Raw genomic sequence first — 19,870 nt, forward strand, 5'->3', positions numbered from 1 at the left:
TCGACTTTCTTTCACGCGAGTCAGTGAGATTTTTTGAACTTTTTATATATGTACTTCTTTTATATACCCGTACATTTTTCTTAGCCCGAAAAGTCTTCTTGTGTCAACAAATGCTCATATCCTTAGTTTGCTCGGATCGCAAATTTGCCAAGAATGTAAAAGCAATGAATATACATTAAAAATTATCACACGAGGGGAAAAAATTCTATATTGCTCTACACCCAGCAGTTAAATTTCTACATTAGTTTACCTAAACATTAGTTTACCAAATTAAAAACGTTTGTTTCCGAAAATTCCGCCTGTTTTTTAGACGCCTGTTTCCGTAAATCAATATATAACAATCCTAGTACCAGGTCATTGAGCTTTTATATTTTTGTTTGAAAATGAATGGTAATCGAACAATAAAGAGCGCCTTTCCCGTATTTTCTACCTTCTATGCAATTCACTCATAATTTAATTTTTTTACTGGATTGAAGGCGATGGGTCATATTTATTGATGTTGATGAAAAATCCTTAGTTGCATACAATGAAAAGTATTTTGAGATTTAATTGTTTGTTTCCTTTTAAAGCACTTGGTTGCTAGTAATCTATAGATGTTTGAGAACCTCTCGGACAAATTTACGGCCGGACCCGTGGCCGGTCTCGCGGCCGCCGGACTCCAACATAGAAAAAACCTAGCCAATCAACGAAAACCTCGCAGGTTAGGTCCAGTTAGGAACAGGTTCCATTAAAAACACAAAAAACCTAGAAAAACCCGTAAAACACTAAGAAAACCTTTCCGGTCGCGAGACCGGCCGCGGGTCCGGCCGTAAATTTGTCCGAGACCTGTTTGAGGCTTCAATCCGCCTCATATATTCGATGCAGTAAGAGCTAAGGTGACGTCAGCAGGCTCCTATACGTCAGCACCAGTCAGACCAACAGATATTTTTCCGAGCAGGGAAGTGAGATTGTTATTTTCAGCACTTTATTGAAAACGACAGCAACGATGGATAGTGCTGATACAGAGTAAATATAAACAACATTAGCATTACATTAACAACATTAAAAACAACAACATTAAGAACAACATTAGCAAGAATGACCTCAACGAATGACTCGTACTGAATAAACTGGTCGTAAAAAAGTTCTAAAATCTAGAAATCATAAAAATAACATATGTATAATTTCAGTATCCCCAACATCTATTAATGTTGCCTTTATTTGTAATTGGCTCACTTGAAAATTATTTAATTGAATAATCAAATAATATGAGTTAGTCAATTAAGCTGAATTTTTGCATTACTTAAATAAAAGGTCAATTTGACGCAAGATGTCTAGTGTGCAATCCTTGACTGAATTTATAACGTAGAATGGCTTTGTTTCATTTCAGACCGCCGCATGATACGTTGATGGAAATAAATGTAAAACATAACGTAGGCATTTGAAATGGCGTAAATACAATATTGGGTATTGTGGAGAGAACTCGATTGTTTCATTTGAAACTATAATATTAACTCGGCTACCATTTGGTGTTTCAGGTTGTAAAGTGGAACAATTTTTTAATCTCTATAGGGGCTCTAAAGTTTCAATCGCCTTACATGAAATGGAAAACATGAAGTTAACTTTGGGGATGGTCAATTATTTTTCGTTTCAAACGTTTCTTCTTAAAATTGATTATTATATTGCACAAGTCAGATTTTTGTTTCATGAGCTTGGTCACGGCGTCGATGTTAAATGACCAAATATATGACATGACCTGGAATAAATAATTTGGCTATAACAGTGATTGGCCCGATAGCTGATTATTTTCATTTTTATGAAGTGTGAATTTGAATTTTTCCACCACCGATAAACTACAACTATAGTGTGTATTGACCAACAGAACAGATGACAATGAGTGGAGTGAAGCCGATGGTGGAAAGATGTAAAACATCAACGTTTTGGAATGAAGATGCTACACTTTTTATTTCAGATTAGAGTATCGAGATTGAAGCAGAGAGATTAGAGTTCGACCCCAGCTCTGTGCGTAAGTCCTTGTCAGAACCAGCGAGGTGATCGGGCGGCTAAGCACAGCAAAATTGGAGCAGTGAGCTGCCTGTTCGAGACCGCAACAAGCTGTAAATTAATGTTCTGCGATGTTAAGAATCGGCGACAGAGCTAAGCTTTCGATGCTCTCATTATCTTCGAATAAAATTTTCGCCACGAGGTAAAAATTATATTATAGTTTGGAATCCAACTCTCTTCATCGTTTATTGCTGCCACGATCAATCGTTGTGAATGAAATTCTCAGCTAATATTCTGATACTATACGTATTCAGGATCACAGGCTCCAAAAGCCCCTATATATTTTCCGTGCCAGCCTCCAAACATACTCACGCATATACATTCAATGTCAATGATATTGAGTGTAATTTTCTCGTCTGCAATAAAACTTACATTAAATCTTTATGTTTCGGGATCATAATTTAGCTGGTGTGCGTACATATTGGTTACGCAAACTCAAGTTTTATTGCCGTAGAAATACAATTTTAATCAGAATGCTTCTCACCACTCACTCCATTCACTTTTGTTTTCGATTTTCTTCGATTTTGCGAAGTTCAACTCTTCGGATTTTGCCGCTCACAGTTTTAGGCAGACTCCTCACGAACTCGATCTGCCCACGAGAAAATCTATGAACAAATGTCATCAATAAACATTATCGATCTAAATGCCACTAGTACACAGTACATAAAAATATTTAACCGTAAATACTCTAGTAAAAATTGACTAAATAAACTTAATTTAGCTTATGTGCTTAACAATTGGTTAAGACGATTAGATATACAAAACAAACACAGTACCATACTTCAAAATATTTAACCGTAAATACTCTAGTAAAAATTGACTAAATAAACTTAATTTAGCTTGTATGCTTAACAATTGTTAAGACGATTAGATATGAAATAAAATTGAACCGAAAATGTTTCTCATCCCCCATTTGAAGAACAACTAACCTGCCTGGGGTATTTGTACGGAGCTGTGTTCTGCCTCACGTGTTCTTGAAGCTCCTGCATTAGACGCTCCGCTCCTCCCTCATCTTGAATTCCTTGCGCCGCTTCTTCCGACAAAACGATGAAGGCTTTCACGATCTGTAAGGTTCATTGTTTATTAAAAGGAATTGATGTTATGACAATTTGGCGGGTATCTTGATGGGCAGGGTGGCCCAGGGGTTAAAGTTCAGAGTACCAAGATTGGCGCAGAGAGGCGCGGGTTCGATCCCAGCTCTGTGCGCCAGTTTCTGGTCAGAATCGGAGAGGAGGCCGGGCGGTTAAGCACAGAAAATTTGAAGCAGTGAGTTGCGAGTTCAAGCCCGCAACACGCTGTGGATGTTCTGCAATGTTAGGAATCGGTGACAGGCCTAATAAAAGCTGAAACCGCTATATTATATTACGTTAGTAACCGTTTTGCGAACCGTAACTTCCCAGGAATCAGTTATTTTATGTTTTAGGGTTGTTGACTTTGAGCTATCATCCTTGTCAGACGTCTCCCTCTTATCTATCTATTACGTGTACAAACTGATTGCTGTTACTTCACTTCCACGTCGTGTCTACGTCTACACGGGAATTTCACGTGGCCACGTCGTATCTAGGTACGTCTACACGGGAATCTCACGTGGCCACGTTGGTAGTCCGGCACGCCGACGACGGCAGCCTCCGAGACGCTGCGGTGCTCGAGCAGCACAGATTCCACCTCGAACGGCCCCACGCGGTACCTGATTGTAAACGTTACACAGCACATCAAACACGCGGTATCTGCGTGTACATGTTACACAGCACATAAAACACGCAGTACCTGATTGTAAACGTTACACAGCACATCAAACACGCGGTACCTGCGTGTACATGTTACACAGCACATCAAACACGCGGTACCTGAGTGTACATGTTACACAGCACATCGAACGCGCGGTACCTGTGTGTACATGTTACACAACACATCAAACACGCGGTGCCTGAGTGCACATGTTACACAACACATCAAACACGCGGTGCCTGAGTGCACATGTTACACAGTACATCAATTAGCTATCCCCCTCTCTTAGATCCTTTGGTAGGATGTTAAACAGCCTCGGCCCTGCCATGGAAAGTGATCCTTCCCGCAGGGATGGAAATCGGACTGCAGATCTGTTACGTAATGGGGGGGGATCTGGCACAGTCTCCCGCTTCTCTCGTTGTGATGTGTCTCAATCCTGAAGGTCTCGCTCTCGAAGTTTGGCACCATTCCGGTTATCATTTTCCATGTGTACAGAATGACATACCTCTCCTGTCTCCTCTGCAATGAGTACATACCCAGGCGCCTTAACCTCTCCCAGTAGTTCAACTATTCCATCACTCTGATCCTGGAAGAGACGGTTCACTGGACACCTTCCAGTTGTCCCACTGCTCCGAGTGTGAACGCGGTCAAGAGCTGGCAGCAGTATTCAAGAATTGGTATTACAAGGGCTCTAAAGAGTGTGATCATTGGTTCCGCTTCTCTTGTTCGGGCTCGTTAAATCCACCCCATCTGTCGCCTACCTCTTGCGGTTATTGCCGTTACGTGATCACCAAAATTGACCTGAGTATTCATCAACACTCCTAGATCGCGAACGATTCGCTTCTCTTCGATTTCCGAGTTGGCAGGTGCTAGGTAGCGGTGCTCCATACCAGCTCTCCCACAACCTCTGCATCTCAAAATCTCGAACTTGGTCCGTTGAACTGCATGTTGTTTACTTGGGCCCAGTCATATATTGCAGCGAGGTCTTTTTGCAACCTCTCGCAGTTCCTCCTGTCCGTTATGGTCATAAGTATCCTGGTGTCGTCCGCGAATGACGATGCAGTGGCGTGGTTCACAGCCACATCTATGTCGGCGATGTGAATGAGGAAGAGGATTGGGCCGAGTACCGTTCCCTATGGTACTCCACTCTTCACCCTAGCCTCGCTCGATCTCGAGCCTCCTACAACGACAGCTTGCAGTCTTTCTGTTAGGAAGCTGTGGATCCTGCCAGCAATTCACCTCCGACCCCCAGCAGTCTTAATTTTCTGACGAGCACTCCATGGACAACTTTGTCAAGCGCTTTCGCGAAATCCAAATACACCACGTTCACCCCGGCCCCCTCCTTCAGCATGGCCAGGATTTGGTGGTGATGCTCCAGTAGCTGAGACAAGCAGGAACGATTTCGTCTAAAACCGTGTTGCCTTCTGATGAAAAGGTCAGCCTCTTCCATGTACTGCACCAACCTTCTGGCAACAACCTTCTCAAATACTTTGATTACGTGTGGTGTTAATGTAACCGGCCTGTAATTTTGGGTTTGTCTCTCGCACCTCTTTTGTAGATAGGTGTTATTAGCCCTAGTTTTAGGTCACTTGGAACATTTCCTTCTCGCAATGATGTTTTCTAGAGAAAAGTCAGAAGGACCTTTAGTGTTCCGACACATTTTTTCAGTAACACTGCAGGGACCCCATCTGGCCCGGGAGACAAATACGTCGATAATTCTTGGATACTCATCTCTAGATCCGGCGTTTCAAACTCAATGTTCATCAGCTCCCGCCCCCTAGAAGTCCTTAAATGACTCCAATTTCGTTCTCGTGCCTTGAGTATCGGGGTTCGCTGAATACTTTTTTCAAACTGCGCTCCCAGAAGTTCGCACGCGCCCTGGTCGTCTTCAACAAGGACATCGTTTTTTTTCAGAGGCCCCACTGAGGCTCTGATTTTGGCCTATGACTGGGCATATTTGTAGAAATATTTGGGATTCTCTCGAATGGCAGACACTGCTTCCGCCACCGCAACTTGTTGCTCGGCCTCGTGTGAGTCCTGTAACTGCCGTTCACTTTCCTCAATATTATCCCTTAGATGTTCCAGCCTCCGCCTCTACATATTCCTGAAGGCGGCAATTATCTGGTTGTTCAAGCTCGCTCGTTTCCTCATGAGGATCCGTCTGCCCCTCGGAATTATGTGCCGTTTGGGGGTCATTTTTCCCGGCGTGTGCCGCACGCATACCTGCAGTAATACTTCGCACAGCTTGTTGTACATTGCTTCGGCGTTTAACTCCAGGAACTCAGATCTGCAGTCAATTTCGAGGAGTTCGTTCCCAATGGGCTTCCAGTCTGTTCTTCGATGATGAAAATGTAGCCCAGCTAGCCCCTCTCGAGGTGTAGGTCTTGGCTGGGTTCGCCTCTCAATTGTTGTCTCGACCACCATTAGTCGATGGTCTGACAGTGCGGTCTCCTCAACACGAATATCAGCTACCAGTTCTTCATTGCTGGTGAAGAATAGATCCAGGATATTGCGTTCGCTTGTTGGTACCAGCACCTGCTGACTTAGCAAGTGCACCCTAGCAAATCGAAGTAGTTGTGTTGCCTGGTTTCTGGCCTGATCTCTGCGCCGTTCCAGGTGTGGCATGCATCCATAAAAACAGTCCAGGTGTGGCCATCGTATGTGTGGGAGATTAAAATCTCCCGCAACCACAATATTTGGAGAAAGTTCACCTAAGTTGGCCACCTCTGATTCTATTCTCTCGAGAGTTTCACTGAATTTTTCCGGTGGGCAGTCAGGTGGTCGGTATACGATAGCTATGCACAGTTGGAAATGGGAGATGTGGAGTATAACATGTTCCACATATCCATTGGAGCCTAAATGCAGGGGGACTGTTTTTGCCGCGAGGGAGTTTCTGAGGTAGACTATAACGCCTTCTTTTCTCCTCCCTTCTTTTCGGTCTGCTCGGCAATGTTGAAAGTCTTTCAACTCGATTTCTCCATTTTGGATATCCTCTCTTAGGTGGGACTTGGTTAAGGCAAGCATTAAGCTGCTCGGATCTTATTTCAGTAAGTTCTTTTGCTGCAGATTTTGTCTAAATTACACGTTTGATAATAATGATTTATCATATATGGGAACCCTGATTATTGACCAGAAGACAAAATACAACGAAAAGCACTCACCCAGAAGTAATGATGACGTCATCATCCCTGGCAACGAACCACAGGTATCCGTCCTCGTCAACGTATCCGCGGTCGCCGGTGAGGTAGAAGGAACCTCGGAACGCCTGCGCTGTTTTCTCGGGGTTGCCGAGGTAGCCTGCGCAGGGCCACAGTTCAGTTCCTCGTCGGTGTCATTCGCATGTAAACTTAAATTTTAAAGTGCATCATTTTTTGTGTTAGGGGTTTCGGGATATAAATTTTCCAGAAAAAAAAAACACTTTTTTGAAAATCTGATAGCCGCCTCCGTTTCCACAGAGATGCTGCTTTGAAGTCGTGCGAGAGGCATATTGCGGTTCATTTATAACTTCATAGGTTCTAGGTATTCGGAGCAACGGTGCATTCTTGTTCGAGTTCGTGAATGTTAAATGCGATTGAGATATATGGTATCGAAGTAGCTTGCATTCCGGAAAAATTTTGCTGTGTTGAGGTTATACAAAAACACAATTTCGAAACCATGCTCGAAAATTCTTATTGGAGATTGTGATAAGCTCGAGCATTAGAATAATTTCTTACCGGTGAAGAGGCCGTCTGGATGTCTGGGTTTAATCTTGACCGCGACCTGGCCCTCGACACCAGTCGCCTCCTCTTCAAGATCTTCATTGATGACCTATATGGTCAATGAACGCGATTACATGAAAGTGAACTTAATTGAATGTGTTAACACTTAATTGTGAACAAATATCTGTTTATTTGTCCATAAGCAGGCATTGCTTCCAGTTACCTAAACAAAAAATTATTGATTGATAATTTTTTGTGTTCCGTTTCAACGTAGAATATAATTCATAGAAAAACAATTTTATTTAAAAACTACATTCAGGGCACTCACCCTGATGTCGTAGCCAGGAACTGGTTGCCCCATAGAGCCAGGCTTGATTGTCATGCCGGGCAGCGTGCAGCACATCAATGTTGTTTCACTCTGGCCGTAACCCTCGTAGATATTAAGGCCTGCAAGTATGACATGCGGTATTCCACAAGCAAGCGTGATAAGTAGTACCCTTCATAAGTATAAGCATCTAGTTAGAAATGCTCATAACCACTAATTAATGCTAGCTTTTTACTAGTGATCATTTACTTATCATCGCAGTATTTTTTTAATGCAATGCCCTGGTTTAAATTTAGAAAAAATTATTGATAATCCTATTGATATTTTTTAGTGTTGATGCAGTTGATTATTATTTGCAATAGTCACCTATATTTATGATGTATTTTTTAATTATTTCATAAGTTAGTGAACTTATCTACTGAAAAAAATTTATCTACTGAAATACTTCTTCAATCAATAAAAGCAATTTTGTATAGTTTTTTCACTGAATTGAATCAAGATGACATGATATAGTTTTACGGGTGGTCTCGTTCTAACAATCAAATGATGGATTCAATTTTTATCGTGGAATGAAATTCTATACACACATATCCTCCACACATATACACGTGTGATTAACGTACAATTATACAAGTCCTCGAGCTATTTGCATTTTGTGTTAAATAAAACACTTGTCTCTCTGCTGTAGAGATTTTACATTAAACAGATAATATTGAAGAATATTACGATATTGTAAGCAAAACAGAGTATTTTTTTTGCTTCAACAAACTTGAATCACATTTGTCATAGGATTAATTGCCACATTAAACACACTTATTAGTACATGTTAACAATTAGCATTGATCTGCAATCACCTATATTCTAGTAGGAGATATACTCATTAATTTTTTTTTCAACAAATTTGATTATAATAAATTTAACAGTAGGCATGAAGCGGAATTAAGTTTGATATTGATGAGCAGCATTCAAACTAATTTACAATCTTGGCATTACATTGTCAAGTCAATGACTCATGATAACGAAATACATCGAGTCCTCATCTAAAAAAATATAACTTAGTACTCACTGCAGTGAGTGACAGAGAGCGCATTTTCTCGTCGACGAAAACGTGAAGTCACGGACGGACAGACAGACGGACGGACGGACATGGTGAGCACAATAGTGCATTTTTTTCATAAAATAGAAAATACGCTAAAAATATAATCGAGGAAGGGTTTACAGGTTTTACCAGTTTTCTTGGTCCAAGTCTTCAGGACGCTGGGGTTGAGAGGCTCGCCCCCACTCACGCAATGACGAAGACTTCTGCAAAATATAATCTTGCGAGCTTTGCATAATTAAATAACGTTGTTGTACGTCAATGAGCAATAGATTGCGATATGAAAGAACAGATGTTGCAAAAAAGGAATCGTCGAATGCATTGTTTTTGTGTGGGAGTAGAAGGAATTAAATTTGAAGAGCAAATAGCAATTTTGGGGAAATTCGTTTTCCGACTCTGTTTCTTTGATGTAGACACCATCCAATTGAATCATCACCAAATGATTTTTCAATCAAGCTATTTTCACAGTTTGCACTAGGACATTGTAAGTTACACATGTGTATAATTATAGGTAATGAAATAGTCAGCCAAGTTTCATAAGCACCAGCAAATTATAGCGCTGAACAAGTGATAGCCCCTGTCAATGGTTGAACTATATAACTAATATAAGGTTGACCCACGAGAAGTTCCGCCTTTCAGTTCAGCTTTCTTGTTACGTCACTGAGATCGAGAAACGTAAACAATCCCGTCACTCCCATGACGGATTGGTTGACTGGTATGATCGAATCTCGGTGACTGGTCAATGCCCGTGACGTCACTGAGATCAGTGACGTCACAGGCTAACAACGAACTACATCCCAAAAAATGGGCCTCTGATGGGTCAACCTTATACTAGTTCAACCATGGCCCCTGTCCACCTATACGTACAGTCAGATGTGGGATTGTAGGTTTGTGTGTCTGAGAGGATTTTAAGTTACAGCATTTCACGTTGTCATTCTAAAATGTGTTCCTATAACGTACAAGTTTCATATTCTCTGTACCATTGCTATGTAAATAAAATAATTCAAATTTGGCTTCAGATACCTCCAGAAGAAATTGATATTATCATGTTGATATTCAATTATATCACTAAAACTAATACGGCTGGTTACCATGCAGCTCATCATCGAGGATAACTGGTCATGATGATGATCACTTGTCTGGTAAATCTTATCACATTTGTGAAAGAATATTTTCGTAAAGCAAAAATGTTGTAAAATAAGTGTTTTTATTTGGTGGGGCCGGGCTAGAAAAAAACTAGAATTTTTCTCTATGTATAATTTGTCAAGTACATAAATCACGACTACAGTAGCTCAAGATTTAAACTCTGTTGTGAAATTACATCAAATCCTTGTGTAAACCGGCATGCATTGAATGAAAAAGGCGGCTTATTGGTCAAAATTTCAAGCATTGGTAAAAAAATCCGAAGACAAATAATTTATTGAATGTAAAGATTTTAAATATGTTTCTAACTCATCCCTCGATATTTCGTGCTGATATTTCCCTTTATGAAACAAAAACTATCCCTTTGCTAAATGTTGAACAAAATAAATATGAAAGATTATACAATTTTTAATATTTCCCGAATATTTAACTTTAATTGCATAACTATTTCTAACGAGTACAGAGAGCTATAAAACAAATAACTTATGGCCTCCCACAAACGCACCTTAGTCATTCTGTAGGAAACCTAGGTATAGCATTACCCTTGGGGTTTCCCGCTTACTTGTCGCTATAATTTGCCTGAGAAATTGCGCTATAATTCAAACGCTTCATTCAATTAGCGCGAATTTAAAAATGCCAATGAATTCTCAAATAATTAATTTAAAATCCAGTCATTTTTCAAAAATTTAACATTAAGTCACAATAACCCAGAAAAAAAATTATTTGAAATGTTCGAAGTAAGTACCTATTACATTATCACATACGTTAATTTATGAGCATGACTACTTTCAAGTTCACAATTTTTTGTGTTGCCCCAATATCGAAACATAGAAATGTTACCAGTCCTGGAGAATGCATCGAAATTATCAAGCTATATGGAAAAATTAAGAAAACTGCAACATGTACTTCACTAATAAATACACTAAAAATATAAATTATAATAGATGCTGCCCATACGCTCTGTGCTTCTCTGCAGCAAGAAGTACAATAACACGATAATTATTTCTCACTTGAACGTGCAGCTCTCGAGCGGCAGCTGCACTAGCGCCCTGTACGCGGCCGGTGGAGCGCATAGCACGCTGATCGGCTCGCGTTGTAGAGTCGCTACAGTTTCTACAGGATCAAACCTCTCCATCTACGTAGACAAGTTGGTTCTTGTTAAAAATTATAGCTAAATTATAAATCTGACATGCTCCCAATAAAATTCCTTAATGTTAAAACATTCGTTTTTAGTAATTTTAGAACAAAACAGTAGCTTTGAATGAAACACAAACTGCAATTGAATATAAAGATAAAGAAAGAATAGTATAAGGTACGTAATCATTTTTTACGTTTAATTTGTGAAGGCCGTGATGCGTACAGCAATTATCGTCTACAACAGCTTTTAATTGCTCAAATGAGACTTGCAAGACTTCCATATCAGAGCACAGTTTCATGGTGCGTTAAATTTTTTTAAGTATTAAATGAGTTTACTATTTAGTCTTCGCTGATCAATGAAAAGCTGTTGAGACGATAATTGCTGTACGCATCACGGCCTTCACAAATTAAACGTAAAAAATGATTACGTACACGACTGAGAAATAATTCGAGACGTGTTTTATTAGGGTTCAGAAGCTAGGGCTGCAACGCTGTACTTATATGTGAGATAAAAACGTAAATTTCAATTCTTTTTTCTGTGCTCCTATTAACGTAATTAAGTGTTTTTTTCATAGTTATCCTAATCAAGTTTACTAAAGCAGTTTCTAGATCAAAGTGATCAAAGTATCAATATAATGTTTGAAAATGAATGAAAAAGTAACATACTTGGTGTACAAATGAAGAGGCTCCCGCCATGAGAGGGGCATATAGACCGGACCAGATGGATTTGGCCCAGCCCGTGTCTGCCACGTTCCAGAAAACATCGTCTGGACCTAAATCTAGCCACCTGCCGAAAATAAGAAGCCGAATAAGAAGTTTTTATAGGGAAATGTCAGTGTAGACGACAAAAACATTTCCCTACGTTACTTATTTATCACCCAGAAAACATCGTCTGGACCTAAATCTAGCCGCCTGCCGCAAATAAGGAGCCGAATGAGAAGTTTATACAGGGAAATGTCCGTGTAGACGACAAAAACATTTCCCTATGGTACTAATTTATCACCTTGTGTCTGCAAAAGTATTAATATCATACGCACATACGTATATCTTAGACACCTCCACAGAACAGATATTCTCAATCCTAGGGCTAAAAGAAGGTTTCAATAATGATTTTAGAATGCGAACAGTTATATAATGATTGCGAATATTACGAATATTAATAACAATGATGAAATAGCTGTAATTTTTGTCAATGATTTTAGAATGTAAGTACGCATATACGTGATTATAAAGAAAAATGACTTATAATGCCTTAGTAAATCAATCAGCTCCTTGAGATATTTAAAACTTCATGAAGTGTTAAACGGTCTGATTAGCGAGTGTAAATAGGCCTAGAGTAATTGGCCTAGACATCCTTCCTATATGTTCTACTTGTCGTATCGCATCGGGGCTGCATCGGGGCTGTCGTGAACGTATAATTATGAATGGTGTTACTCAACACCATTCATAATTTTTGAATGGTGTTGAATTTTTTACATCACTACTGCATTCACCAATAAGTACTTATCTATATCATTATTCTCCTTAAATTGCAAGTTCAAAAAGGAAGAAAACGCCAAGTCAATTTGCCATATCATCGTCGAAAACGTTCCAAAAGCCAACTTCATCATAAGTTCAAAATTTAGAGAATACAACTACAATCAATAAAAAAAATAAGCATAATTCTCAGGAATTAGATAAAAACCAAGGTAACGAACTGGAGAAGGAACCAATTTTAAAATTATTCACCAGTAAAACATGCAAGTCAAAATTCGGGAAACATTTCATGTAAAAGATCTTCAAGTCTCTGGACTTTTTTACATTTTCTGATGCTGCATGGATCTGGTCTACGGAGCGTCTTCGAAGAAGATAAGGTGAAATTACCTGTCGTTTTCTTTACTTTAGCTTCCTAAAACATTTATAAAAATTACAGCAGTCCGTCGCTATATCGCGCTAAATACTTCACATCACTTAATACTTCACGTCGCACTTCATCGCGGGTTTTCTAGAAATATTAACGGTAGGAAACATTCGCGAATCTTCGTCGGTTTACGGGTTTCTGAGGAAGTCAATCGGCAGTAAGAGTGTGGGAAGTGTTTATAAACACTTGCAATAATCGAAGCTTACCAGATAACAAAACACCCGAAGGATGAGGGTTTAACGTATATATGGTTTTACAGTCATCACTACTACCTGACGGTAGCTTGGTGGCCTCTGGCGTAGCTGAAATGCTCATGAGGGACCATCTTTGGGTATCCAGTAGTTCCTATAAGAAGAATTTTTTCATACGCTGTGCAAATGACTGCTTACTTAAGATAGAAATTGTTATCAAAGACACAATCACTCTATTCAATCACTCTATTCGGATTTAATAATTAATAAGTTTCAAATGGGTAAACCTTTTTAGTTCTTCTTTAAAAATACAGAAGGCAACATTTGATGCAATAGGTAGTATTTGATCTATTTTATAACATGAGCTAAGTAATTTTATGCGTTTAAAAATAAGACATATTGATAAAAACACGGTAAGATTATTTAGTAAAAACGTAATTCGTCCTTGGAAATTTGTTGATACACTCTCAACCCGATCAATATATCACCCTTCTCTATAACAGTTACTTAACCCTTAATATCAATATATCACCATTCTCCTAAACAGTTACTTAATAAACACTTTAGCTATCAGCAAACTTTATTGACTTGTTTGCGACAGTCGTGAAGATTTACTTTTCTCTTTTAATTGGCAATTCTCGCCAATGCATCACTCTGACTACATTGATGCTGAGGTCTTGAAGTGTTATACTTGAGCCACACCTGAAGTGAAGAAAATATGGCAGACGTAATGTGGAGGGAGGGCAGTCAGGAAAAAAATTTTGCGGTGGTGCTGTGGGGGAATGAAAAGGACTCCCGGAAGGTCGTAGGGTAGAGTACAACAGTTCAGGGTGGGATGACCAATAACTTAGTAACACCTCTACTTAAGTGCGGGCGTTAAGTGGGGGATTGCCAGATGTCGCAGTCGAGTAAACTGTCTCTGCTTCTGCCGTCAGCCATGCAGAAAAGGTTCACTATTGATGCTGAGGTCTTGAAGTGTTATACTTGAGCCACACCTGAAGTGAAGAAAATATGGCAGACGTCATCAGGCTGCGTGAGGTGACAGGCAATTGCTGGACGAGCGAATTTGGCGTTGAGCAGTTCCTCGTAGCGTACCCAGCCCTCGCTTCGATAAACAAATTAGACTTTTATGATTATTAGGCAACAACAGTAATACATCATTACGAGGCAATATGAGGCCTCTATTCTATTATTTAAACTTCGCCAAAGTTTTCGTATCTCTACTATGATAAACAAATTAGACTTACGTCCACGGCCTCCAGCAGGTCAGGTCCGCAGAAGACGCAGTCTGCGCCGCTCTGCGCCAAGCGGTACTCGAGGTCACGTCTCTTCAGTAGCTGCGTACCCACAGAAATAGTCATACCTGGTCAAAACAAAGGTCGGTAAATACAATTGTTCGCACGTTGAAAATGTAGTACAAATTACGTAAATTGTTGGTAAAGTACTGAGCGCTTTTCATTTCAACTTTCGATCCATAAAATGCTTCTCGGCGCAAAATTCTATCTAAATAGGCTTCCATCAACGCCATCATTCCTAAGAATGAAAAAGTAGAGTAAATTTCTCAAAAATTCGCCATGCATTAATTGAAAACTTTTCTCAGTCCAACTCAATTCCCAGTTGAAATAAAAGTATAATAAATTAACACACAATTTATTATACTGAAATTAGTAAATGTCAGGTTGTCCACCGTCATCAGCCATACTTTCAGTTACATTTACCACGTCACATGCCGTGAAGTCATTATAGCACGGCTACATAAGCTCCTCAAGCATCCCCTGAGACAGTCGCAAACCAAAATCTCTTAGCTACAGTCGCAGCCAGCCTCTACATATATGCTTAAACTTAAGACGACTCCGACAATCGGGTCGCTTTTGCGATCGTATCAATCTAGCTACCTGATCGGTACCTGTAGTATAACTGTATAACACATCCCGTGTCTAACTCTAAATAATTACTACCTTAGAATGTCACTCTTTCATTCGCTTTATTATATTGTATGGGCAATAATTCGAACCGAAAACCCTTGAGACATTATACATAAGTAATTCTTATTCAAGTGTCATAAAAAAGACACATCTGACATAAATGAACAAGGTTATAAACGTGTAATTACATCCAGTTTCCATACATTTTATTAGTCCATTTATGTTTTAATATCTGTATTTTGGAATTTCGGTTGTGCAAGTTGAGTGTTGTTGTATTCTAGAATTTTCGATTGAATTGCTCCCCAAAACGTTCACTAAAAAGATGTAGGGATTTCATTCCTTTAAATTATAAAAATAACACTCTACCGCTCATCCGATTCTTCACTTGCTGCCAGTGACGAGGTAATTGCTTCTATTTTAGTAGACTTCTACCGGCAGTCTACCCAGCAATTTCTACCCCATAAATTTCTCCTGCATAGCACCCCTGCTACCTGACGCCTGTCCTCCGCATCTGCAGCAGCTGCAGGCTCCTAATATCTGCTAAGACTCTGTTTCTTTTCACATTTATGCTCTCATATTATTTGTCCTAGTGTGATAGTAGCAGGAATTATTTAAATTTATTTCTCGTGGGGTAGCTAGGTAGGATTTAAATGCGTCTCACAATAGTTTACGTTGGAGGTAAACATTTGGAACGGTGAATAGGAACTAAATTACCTTCCGGCTTTGTTTAGGGTTTACTATAGGTAGATGGAGGTTTAATGTTTCATACTTCTTCTAATTTTGTCTTGAGCATTTAAGCGTCCTACCATCCTTCCTGTTCTCTTAGGTGACGCTTCTTCCTACTTTACACTTTTCTTTTGTTAAGAGTTTCAATCCTCAGCTTAAAAGCGTTGGCGCTCCAAGTATGAACGCGTTCAAGAACAGACTAGATAAAGCTATGGAAAAATATATGTTCAGACTTGAAATGCCTAGCACCATATCGAACCCGGTACAAGTTTAGTAGCTATTTCAATCTATCGTCAGTCCTGAAAAGATCCGGTCAAATGACACGATTTTAGATCTTCTGTGAACATGTCACGAAAAGTATGTAAAAGAATCAGCGACAGGCCACATCAGGCCTACTCTTCAGTGCCGACATCACTATGTTATGTTAATAGTTGTAATATCGATTGTACACTGACTCCCAACAAATTTAGGCGTGTGCCAATTTTTCATAATTATTAATTTATACTGTCATTTACTGCTACATTTATCATGACTAAAACGTCAGTTCGACCGATGCTGTAATGTTCCTTTTTTTTCCAGAATGCTCAACCACGTCCGCACTTGAGATTCCTATACCGACGGTCATGGCCCTTGCGTTAAATTGTTCTTTGCCATCCGTTGTGAACTATTGGATCCCATCAATGCTTGCGGATGAAAAACCTTAGTTTTGATATCCAGTTACCCATGGTCTTTACTCAAGTCTCAACTGAAACCTACCTTCACGATTTACTTCATGAACTAAGAGGAGCCGAACCTAAAAAATTCAAGTTTACTAGAATTTGTCGGCTAAAACTTTTAAATTTTAATTAGCAAATTTTTGTAGAAAATAAACATTAACATTCGAAATTTTTAGTTATTTTACGATTCAAGTAACCAAATGGTTGTGAATCATGAATAAAATCTATCCTTCGCAATTATTTGAATTGCGTAAATTTCCTATGCTTTCGCTGCTACAGCTCTAGTGAAACTGGTGGTGAATTTTCCAGCTGATGAATGACTGAGACCATAATAGCATTTTAAAATGCTTCAGGGATTCAAATGCTGCACATCAATCAAGCATTCAAACAGCAGAGAAGCGACGGTGTATGTTAATGGAAGTTTTATTAGGAGCTCACTCGTTGAACTTGACGTTCCCCGTGGAATGACTGGCTTTATTATCTAATATCTCACATGGAGATAAACATGGGCTCGTGATAAGTCTTATCACATGCAGTTGCTCTCGTCTCTAATTAATTCTGCAGATACCTATTGACTTAGAATACAAATGTTGCCAGCAATTACACAGGCTGAAATTATATTGTATCCGATGAAGCCAGTATATATACTGCTCGATAAATGCAACGTAATAAATGGACAGGAAACTGTATTTTTACTGCGTTAAAATGGGTCAAAAAGTTTGATAACATACAGCATGTGATGCATTATGTTTGTTGAAGACAATAAACTGTAATAAAATGATGCCAATAATTATATTTATTGGATAATTTGTGAGTAAATATGTTCTAGTAAATTAATTATTCCGTACATAAAAGAATTATGTATGGCGAATATATCGTAATGTCCATAAGATATACTAAATCCACCACTAATACAAGATCTGTTTGATCGTATATTGACAGCTCGTTGAAATATAATTGATTGAGTTCCCAAAATTTATAAACTTGATGCGAAATTTCGAAGCGAATAGAACTGTAACTAATTAGATAAACTACTCAAAATTTCCGCAAATTTTTTTTTCTAGCCAAAACTTGGCATCAAACGCTCTTCCTTAGACAACCTGATTTTGTTCAATAGTTGAACTCAAACATTTTTAGGCGAACGTAGGCGTAAGGAAATGTACAAAATAAAAAACAAAATTTTGTTATATTTTAAACAAAATAAAAATAATATAAAATAAACTCACCGCACCAGTAAGCGGCGAGGTTGACTTGCCACCACTCGACGATCTTGGGCAGCACCACCAGCGCGAGGCGCGGTCGTCGTGCGCCCTCAGGCCAACAGGCGCCAAGGGACGCCAGCGAAGCGCTGCTGAGGGCGGTCGCGAGGGCGGTGGAGTCGTCCAAGAGTTTCCTGTAGCTGATCTCGTGTCGCTTGCTCCTGCCGTCCGATAATATCAGCGCAAGCTTGTCTCCCTGCAACAAATTAGATAAAGTTTACAGGCACAGTGTTCGCATAGCCTGCTCGGTCGCTTGCTTCTGCCGTCCGATAATATCACGCAAGCTTGTCTACCTGGAACAAATTAAATAAAGTTTACAGGCACAGTTTTCGTATGGCCTGATCGGTCGGCTGCTTCTGCTGTCTGAATATAAATATCCAAAGGGTTTTGTGTTCGTCTGGGATTGTGAAAGAAAACATGAACCATTTTCGCGCGTATTACTCAGCAATCATGTTTCCTGCTTCCTGAGTGCAACATTAACAAAGACTGTAGCACCTGACTGTATGGTCGTTTATATGACTAGCAACACTAGCAACAACACATAAAAACTATACAAATTCCAACGATCAAGCCTCTTTTGCCTTTAGTTGGGTTTAAGTAAATGAAAATAAAATATTGGTAGTTTAAAAGTTTAGTGTAACAGTTAGCGATGTGAAGATTTAAATGAGTTACCAACTTCATCTAAAGTCTCAACGTTCAACGTTTTTTCACCCATCAAGTGCAGAAATATCTTCGGGTAAAAAGTTAGGTAATCTTAGACGATAACTTGGAAATTACCTGACTCTCAGCAATAGGGGAAACTGCATCTCTTGTCAAGTTAAAACCTTTTCCTTCGTTGAAGCGCAAATGAAGACTCCGGTGCTGTGTTTCAACTAATTGGAATTTGCGGAGAGACTGGCTTTGACACCAGAAACAATTTATGAATAAATTCGAATTTTTTTTATATCTTTCACCGGTCGGAATTTGATTACTAAGCCCGCGATGAAGAGCTTTACTGAATGACAAAGTTTGGGCTCTTAATAAACACTTGAAACCTTTGCTGCTCCTCATATTGCTGCGCAAAAACGTAGCAATTATTGCACAAGGCCACTCGTAGTGTATGCGTCGCAAGGAAAAATTAATTTGGTATGAATATTCATCCGTTCATAGTTAACCAATAAATAATATAAAATTTTTAACTTAGTTGTCACATTGCTTCACATGACTACAGATAAAATTTTGATCGACGCAAAACTTATTTAAACATAACAGAAATTGGTCACAAGAAGCTAGCTGCTTCAGTACGTTCCCTGTCTACCAGCCAACACGCACTGCACTGCGTAGCATCGGTACGCCTTGTATCACTAACGGGACGGGCATCTCTTGATTCTTGAACCGGTTTCCTCTTGATTCTCGGACCGGTTTGTTTGTGGTCGTAATCCCAGCTGAACGACCGGGACTTACTTAACATATTTAATTATGATAAATTCCGACTAGCAGTAAAAAGATAGGTTGAATACATGAGAAAATAACAAGGAGTGTAGAAGCACGACCTAAAAAATAATTAATGGATCATAATTACCGGCATAAAAACCAACATTGGAAGAAGTGATACTCTTCACGAATCGTTTACTATACTCCCTTTACTTCAGCATATAACTCAGAAGCGAGTCCATTCTTCAATTTTCTCATATCTGAGGAGTAAATACACTCAGCGACTGTTTATCCTTTAGATATCAGCAGCAAACATATGGGAATAGATAGAGAAGTTTTCGACTCCACATTGAATGCGAAGAGAGAATACGCCTGGCTGATGAAAATGTTTCTTTTTTACTACGAAAATAAGCGTTGGTGACCAACGCTTAATAAGAACAATTTGCCCAACAATTCCAACCCTTCCAACTGAAAGAAAAGCCAAAATAAAAAACAAGGAAATAAAGGCAAAAAATTAAAAACAAACAAAAAGCCAAAAAAAATCAAAACCTTAAAAAAAAACGTTCCGAA

The 19,870-nt window shown here is 39.2% G+C and overlaps 1 protein-coding gene across 1 annotated transcript; it reads right to left on the reverse strand.

Moving 5' to 3' along the window:
* Positions 1-1,405: 1,405 nt before the first annotated feature.
* LOC108681226 (acyl-coenzyme A synthetase ACSM3, mitochondrial) lies at positions 1,406-19,183 on the reverse strand. Its single transcript, XM_018170238.2, has 14 exons — positions 18,665-19,183; positions 17,855-18,083; positions 14,509-14,624; positions 14,257-14,362; positions 13,343-13,415; positions 11,837-11,957; positions 11,044-11,168; positions 9,023-9,096; positions 7,798-7,916; positions 7,485-7,578; positions 6,933-7,068; positions 3,631-3,730; positions 2,973-3,107; positions 1,406-2,632 (listed from the first exon to the last, which is right to left on the reverse strand). Exons 1-14 carry the CDS (start codon positions 18,935-18,937, stop codon positions 2,540-2,542), a joined length of 1,794 nt encoding a protein of 597 aa, XP_018025727.2. The 5' UTR covers positions 18,938-19,183; the 3' UTR covers positions 1,406-2,539.
* Between the last annotated feature and the right edge of the window lie 687 nt (positions 19,184-19,870).

The sequence above is a fragment of the Hyalella azteca genome, unplaced genomic scaffold, assembly GCF_000764305.2.
Source record: "Hyalella azteca isolate HAZT.00-mixed unplaced genomic scaffold, Hazt_2.0.2 contig8491, whole genome shotgun sequence".
Lineage (NCBI taxonomy): Eukaryota > Metazoa > Arthropoda > Malacostraca > Amphipoda > Hyalellidae > Hyalella > Hyalella azteca.

What these genes read in the sequence shown, in the direction of transcription:
- LOC108681226 (XM_018170238.2), bottom strand. Translation starts at nt 18,937, where the DNA reads ATGAGGAGCAGCAAAGGTTTCAAGTGTTTATTAAGAGCCCAAACTTTG. An exon ending in CCTCTTCATTTGTACACCAA is followed by an intron (nt 11,169 to 11,836) that starts GTATGTTACTTT and finishes TTGTCTACGTAG; the next exon opens with ATGGAGAGGTTTGATCCTGT. An exon ending in CGTACAAATACCCCAGGCAG is followed by an intron (nt 2,633 to 2,972) that starts GTTAGTTGTTCT and finishes TCTCGTGGGCAG; the next exon opens with ATCGAGTTCGTGAGGAGTCT.